This window comes from Engraulis encrasicolus, chromosome 9, assembly GCF_034702125.1.
Source record: "Engraulis encrasicolus isolate BLACKSEA-1 chromosome 9, IST_EnEncr_1.0, whole genome shotgun sequence".
Taxonomy (NCBI): domain Eukaryota; kingdom Metazoa; phylum Chordata; class Actinopteri; order Clupeiformes; family Engraulidae; genus Engraulis; species Engraulis encrasicolus.
This window is the reverse complement of record NC_085865.1, coordinates 16,628,065-16,635,388: the sequence shown is the minus strand read 5'-3', so window position 1 is coordinate 16,635,388 and position 7,324 is coordinate 16,628,065. Positions and strand designations below refer to the sequence as shown.

Sequence of the window (7,324 nt, the reverse complement as noted above, 5' to 3'; positions counted from 1 at the left end):
CCCATACCCCGCACCATACACCATATTCCCCCCCTCCCAAACCCCTTGCGGCTTGCCTGCACGCACACACACACACACACACACACACACACACACACACACACACACACACACACACACACACACACACACACACACACACACACACACACACACACACACACCGAGTGTAACTGAGCTTTTCCTGTGTGTTTCCCCACACACCCAGGTAGTGGTGTGACGGTGTACAGTCTGCATCCGGGCGTGGTCCAGACGGAGCTGTGGCGGCACCTGAGTGCTCCGGTGCAGGTGGCCGTCAGGGTGTTCAGCCCCTTCACCAAGACCTCAGTGCAGGGCGCCCAGACCTCTGTATACTGCGCTGTGGAGCCAGCACTGGAGAAGGACAGCGGAGACTACTACAGGTTTGTAATAGTGGGCCTTTCTCAAAACCTAGGACATTGTCCTTCCGAGTGTATCAGCCTAATTAGTCACGCCCAGTGATTGCATATTCTGTAGAGTTCACCAAAGATTATCCAATCACTGGGTGTGACTAATAAAGACTATCCAGTCACTGGGTGTGACTAATTAGGCTGAAACACTTGGAAGGACACTAGGTTTTGAGAAGGGCTCATTTTGTGTGTGTGTGTGTGTGTGTGTGTGTGTGTGTGTGTGTGTGTGTGTGTGTGTGTGGGGGGCCTGTTTATGTGTGTGCGTGTTGTTGTTGGAGGGGGTGTTTGGCAAGAAGGGGGTGGGGGGGGGGGGGTGTATATTTGTGTGTGTGTGTGTGTGTGAGAGAGAGAGAGAGAGAGAGAGAGAGAGAGAGAGAGAGAGAGAGAAGGGCAGAGTATTACAGGTGTGAGAATGTGTGGTGGTGTCTGCTACAGTATTTGTGTGTGGGAGTGTGTGGGGTTCGGATTGTTAAGTGTGTGAGAGTGGAAGACTGTCACTGCATTTGTGTTTGTGTGCGTACACTATGTGTCTATGTATAAATGGTTGATGAACGATAAGGATGAACAAAAAAGATGGAGATGCAAACTATGTTTGGCATCCCAATTCCATATCCTAATACTGTCACATGTTGTCACATTACACATTGATTAGTATATGATATTTGTTGTATTTTTTTTTACTCGTTTCAAACAGTGACTGTTGTCGTTGTACTCTGACTGATGAGCCTGGGTCTTTGATGTAGTACTCTGAGCACACGTTTGGTACCTAAGAGACCTGGGTTTCGAAGTAGAGCGGGGCAACTGTCCTTTGCTTCAAGTAGTATACTTGACATTACATTACATTACATTGTGCAGACATTTTTATCCAAATCGATTGACATAGTGATAGCATACAGCACTTGCAGATACAAAGTGCACAGGAAATATACAACATAACAATATAACAATAGTGTAAATACTTAGTAGTAGTATTTTGATCATTTGTTTTAAGCACTTCAGCAGGGTTAAGTAGAGGACACACACACACACACACACACACACACACACACACACACACACACACACACACACACACACACACACACACACACACACACACACACAGAAACCCAAAAGCAAAACAGTATATAAACAACTTCGTGTACTAAGTGAATCATTGTTGGATTTTTTTCTCCTTTCCAACAGACATTGTTGTTTGGTACCTCGGAGGTCTGGTTTTGGCGACTCTCCTCCCCTTTTCTACAGCTACTATATAATTTAAGGTTTTTGTGGGGTTTTTTTGTATTCCTTTCCCACAGTGACTGTGCTCCGGCGCGTTGTTCACGGGCTGCCAAAGATGATGAAATGGCAGAGAAACTCTGGGAGCTGAGCTGCCAGCTGTTGGGGATCCATTGGGACTAATGACCTAAGGACAGACAGGTTCATTATCACCGAGGAATAAAATACATCTTTGTATAAACTACAAATCGTATCAGCACTAATTTTACTGACACTTTCAACAGCTCATTTGTACTGTAGTGATAATTACCAGTGAACTGCATCAGTTAAATGTTCTGTGAAATAGTTATTGGTTGGGACACTGCATATTTCAGAGGAAGTGGTATCATTTTTCTTGTGTGATTAAGAACTTCTTACTGTCTCTTCCTGTCGGGTTCTGGGTTCTGACGGTAGATGTATGCCTACTGGGCATCCCTACTGTATTTTTTGGATGCATGTGAAGTCACTCCATTTTTTAAATAAACTAACTTTGTGTTGCTAATGTTTTCATAATGAAAGAATGTCTTGATGTGTCATTTGATTAGGTCTGTTAGACCATGCTGTTCCATCCCCACATATTTTTTGTAAAGACGTGGTGGGAGCCTACTGTATGTAATATTTTAAGACTGCTGTCACAGTTTCCTGAAAATGTTGAAGGTGTCTGAGCAATCTTCTTCAGAGTTTTTTTTGTGGCAAATTTGATTGATGGAATGTGGTGTTTCAAAGCGACCCTCCTTTGATAATGGGTGGAGATGGTCTGTCTGGTCTGAACTTAACTGTGTCCAGGTGAGTTCACAGCAAACAACTCGAGATGAACAAAACTGTATGATTGATGTAGTCTGATATAGCCTTTGTCAACGGTTTGGATATGGTCATTCGGTTCAGCCCATTTCAACAAAAGAAGGAAAATGAAGAGAATAGCGTTCCTCTATAGCAGGGGTGCTCAGACTTTTTCAACATGTGAGCTACTTATTGAGATGGGTGTGTGGAAGTGATCTACTGGGGGTTCGGGGGAGAACATTTGAAAATACAGCTGTTAGTAATGCAATTTTAACACAATATGAAAATGTATTTGTAGGCCTTTATAGGCCTACACATCAATAATAATGAAAGGTGAATCAGCAGTGAATAACAACCTCATACAGACCTTATTTAGGCCTAGGCCTACTGTAAATTACGCCTGTTTTTGATCGCAAAGGGAGACCAGTAGGCTATCAAGTTTATGATAAATGTCATTTTCATAAATTAACATAATATTAATGAAGTTATTGATGCCCTCTTGGTTTCTGGACAGATTTTATGTAATTCCCTTTTCACTTTAATATGAGTCCAGGGCTATTTTCTCCCTCCCTGAAGTGTTATTTCATGTGTACATGCTTGCTGTCACCTATTTGAAGGGTTGTTGGTTTGGGATTTCGTGGAGGACTTTTTTAATGCCGCTGTGAGAAGTACACAGAACAGCGGTTTGCGTGCGTTTGGCGTTTTCACGTGGATGATATTGTCTTCGTGGACGTTACAGACATCCCTAGTTCCAAAAAATAAACAAGGAGACATCTACTGAATGGACCGAAAAGCGCGCTCTCTGTCTAGCGGCCGCGCTGAGCAGACCATTTGAAAAGACGCGCCTGCACTCAGGTTAAACAGGCACACATCATTCACTCTCCCCTCGCACGCGTGCCTATGAAATCTAATCGAAGTAGCCAACTCCACGCTCAATGCGGGAGTTGCATCTTGCCTGCACTTCTCAGAGCATTGTTTAAAAGGGAGGGAAAGCAGGGGATTGCCGGTGTCCGGGCTGTTGTTTTCTTCTCTGGCTGTTTCTTTTGAGCGGTGACGCTGCCTGTACTAACTGAACATATAGCGGTATCGGCAAACGTCTCGTGCCGTCCTATTTTTTTGTGCTCCGATGTTATGACTTATGAAGAGTTTGAGTGTGGCGCAGTTATCCTCCTTATCTGAAGACGTTGTCGTGTTTATGGTAGGCTATTTACAGTGTAGACGCCTGGAGTTAGCCTGTCAGATTCTGGGTATCCATAGGGAACTGTTTTTTTTTTTTTTTTAAGTGTCCTCCTACCAATACTGCCTCCGCGATCGACTGGTCGATCGCGATTGACCTATTGAGCACCCCTGCTCTATAGTATAGACTCACAACTTCAGCTGTAGGCTGTACCGTATATCCTCACAACACTAATCAATTACATAATCAATGACTCATCAATACTCATTACCAAGTCAGGGTCACACAGAGAGTAGGCTAACCTATTTTGTGACATATTCAAGTTTCAATTTGTTCAAACTACTTGTGTAATTTTTTATTGAAATGTTATTATAAAAAATGTCCACTCCTCCTACTTTGTTGGGAAGCAAACAATCATTAGCAAACCAGGGGAATGGGAAATGCCGTTTGGGAAATGTTAATTGTTATGCTCTTGGTCAGACCAAGTCTCGAAGAGATTTAAAAGTCGATGATAATCAGGCTACAATCTAGGTACCTCACTCTTCTGTGGAAACTTCTGAACCATTTGTCAAAAACCCTGCTGCCACTAGTTTTTGGGAGCAACCAAGTTTAATGGAATTAAGGCCAAAAACAAAACAAAACCCATAAACAACTATGCATTCACTGGATGTGGTATATTTTGTTTTAGAATAAAGTGGAAGAAATTAATGAAATAAACAGCCCTCAAACAGCAGTGTGTCTTGGCTAATGTGGAGAATAAGCTCTGGCTGTTAATTGCTACCGTGCAGAGCAACAAAACCCATTAAGCAGGAATTGAATCTACTAACATATGCAGAGTTCATCATAGTTTCGCTGCCGGCTACAGAGTTTTACGCAAAAAATGAATCTCTAGTGACAGGGCTGAAACACACTCTCTCTCTCTCTCTCTCTCTCTCTCTCTCTCTCTCTCTCTCTCTCTCTCTTTCTCTCTCTCTCTCTCTCTCTCTTGCTTTGACCTTCACCCTTCACCTAACAAATTTGCCATTATCTGCCTATTAGTCAAAACGAAGTCCATAGATCTAAAATACTAAAATATTGATTACTGTGAGACATCTAATGTGTCACAAGAAAAGACATTACAGTGTAATAATGAGAGTTATAATTACATATTTAATTATGAAGTATGTTGAGGAAATGCATCAATACTTTATCAAGCACCATTAAACCAGAACCATAGGTTATTGATTGATTTGATTGAGGAAAACAGAAACCTGACATTGTGTGCAGAACTAGAGGGGCTTTCAATTTAAAACATTGAAGTTTTAAACTTTTCTTGCCCTTTCTGGGGAAATAACAGCACATTCAGGCAGAACATTCAGTTCTGCTGCATCTCATGGTCCTGGCCCATGTGTTAAGTTAGGATGGTGTTTTGACAGCATATTGTTACGTGCTATTCATGCATTCCACGGCTTAATGCTGAGTGACTTTGCCCACTCCACACCCACTCCCACATCATTTCCCCTCAATACTGTACAGAAGGGATCAGTTTCAGATTCCATCTTTCATTGTGTGAATCTCTCTGTGTGTGTGTGTGTGTGTGTGTGTGTGTGTGTGTGTGTGTGTGTGTGTGTGTGTGTGTGTGTGTGTGTGTGTGTGTGTGTACCGGTATGTGTGTGTGTGTGTGCACATAAAAGAAGTTAACTGACAAGTTTTTGGATTCTGCTCTCCCTCACTTTGTCCATCATGAGTGGTTATTTCTGGAGTCCAAATATATTTCCCAGGGCCTTGGTAGCCTTAGCCTGTGGTGGTGAAGGGTGCACAATGAATGCACAATGGTTTTGAACATTCGCCCCCACACTCAACATTGTTCCCAAATAGTGCCACATTTCAGTTGCAATACAAATACTACCACCACTACCACCAAATGTAGGCCTAAACAAGAATCTTCACCCCTGGCATACTACCCATTGTCTTCATGCATCAGGATCTATGTGTGACAGAGGTCCTCCTGCACCTGTTCGTCCCACTCAGGGCTGCCTACCTCCTCGGCTACTACATTAGCCTCCGTTTACATATGTTCTACTTTGAATACTATATATGCCTTATCTGTCTGATCTACACCATAGCCTACTATATGTAACGGAGGCTAACTAGCACAGAGTTGGCGTGGAACGTTGGTAAAACCTCCCTCCGATAGCCTCATACAGTCTCGTGCCGTTGGGCCGAGAGACTAGTCTCTTGGCCCAGCGGTATCGTACAGTGTCTCCCATTGCCGGACCATTGTAGTTGACGAGGATGCAGGTTCGATCCCTGAGGGGGGTGAACAGGTGCAAGATGACCTCCATCACATATATCACAGATTTATCTGTCAATACTCTTTTCTGGTCATGTTAATCTTGTCTACCTCAACTAACAGAGTATGTTTTTGCACATTTGTCTACCCCAACTCACAGAATATGTTTTTGCACATTTGCCTTTTTTCATTTTTCTGTAGTTTTTATTATCTTGCTCCCTGACCTGTATTACATGTGTCTTGAAATGTCCATGTGGGCATTATGTGTATTCATGTAAGCAGAGGTGGAACGTAACTAAGTATTTTTACTTCGTTACTGTACTTAAGTAGTTTTTTCTGGAATTTGTACTTACTTGAGTAAAAATAAAAATGCAGACTTTTACTTTTACTCAATTAATTTTTTTGACAATTACTTGTACTTTCTACTCCTTACATTTCTAGAGGAAGACTTAGTTACTAGTTACATTTATCCTACGTTTTCCTGTGGTGTTTCGTGGATATTTGAGTAGGCTAGCCTCAGCTGCGGGCAGGGAGGTGGGACCAAGCCCCTCTTCCAAACTGACACCCAGACAGAAAAGATACTTTAAAAAACATTAACAGGACTCCATAGTCATGTTCTAATAGAACCGAAAACCGTTGCAGAAACTTTTTTCTATTGGATGAAGTAGGCAGACATGGAGAAAGACAGACACGGAGAAAGACAGCCATTGCGCAAGTACTTGTACTTTTGTACTCAAAAAGCACATTTTAAAGTTAGTACTTAGGACTTTTACTTAAGTACATTTTTGGTATACAACTTTTACTTTCACTTGAGTCATTTTGTCGCAGGGTACTTCTACTTTTACTTAAGTACACAACTTAAGTACTTCTTCCACCTCTGCATGTAAGGTACTTGACACCTTCATTTCCCCCCGGGGATCAAAAAAGTTACTCTCTACTCTAAACCTACTTCTTCAAATTACAAGAGCAATTATAGAGATAACTTGGCTCTGGTCAACACTGTGTGCATGTGCGTGCGTGCATGTATGCCATGATGACACAACACATTGTGAGGTGGACACACAGACAGACAGACAGACAGACAGATGTTATCTGCCGGAGGGGGTTGGGACAGGCCAGGTGTTGCAATGACTGTCTGTCTGTCTGTTTGTCTGACAACAATAACAATAGTAATAGGCTAATAAAAGTAAATAAAATATCATAATACAAATAAATAAAAACAATCTAAAAGCAGGCCTATCATGCATCTTTCTGATTTTTCTTATTAGTCTTAGGACAAACCTAAAAAAGGAGATGGACTTTTTTCAGAAAGCTTTGTTTCAAAAGCAGGCAAAGAAGACGTGAAAGACCGGTTTATACTCCCTACCTGTAGATGGCGATACGGTATTCTGGTAAGCAGAGTAAATAACC

The 7,324-nt window shown here is 42.1% G+C and overlaps 1 protein-coding gene across 1 annotated transcript in view; it reads left to right on the top strand.

The window, feature by feature from the left end:
• zgc:112332 (uncharacterized protein LOC553712 homolog) overlaps positions 1 to 2,151 on the top strand; it is a 19,083-nt gene extending 16,932 nt beyond the window's left edge. The window contains exons 6-7 of the mRNA XM_063206683.1: positions 209 to 401; positions 1,727 to 2,151. Of these exons, the coding sequence (XP_063062753.1) occupies positions 209 to 401; positions 1,727 to 1,829 (296 nt within the window). The 3' untranslated portion in view covers positions 1,830 to 2,151. The remainder of the gene's footprint in view (positions 1 to 208; positions 402 to 1,726) is intronic.
• Positions 2,152 to 7,324: the final 5,173 nt, after the last annotated feature.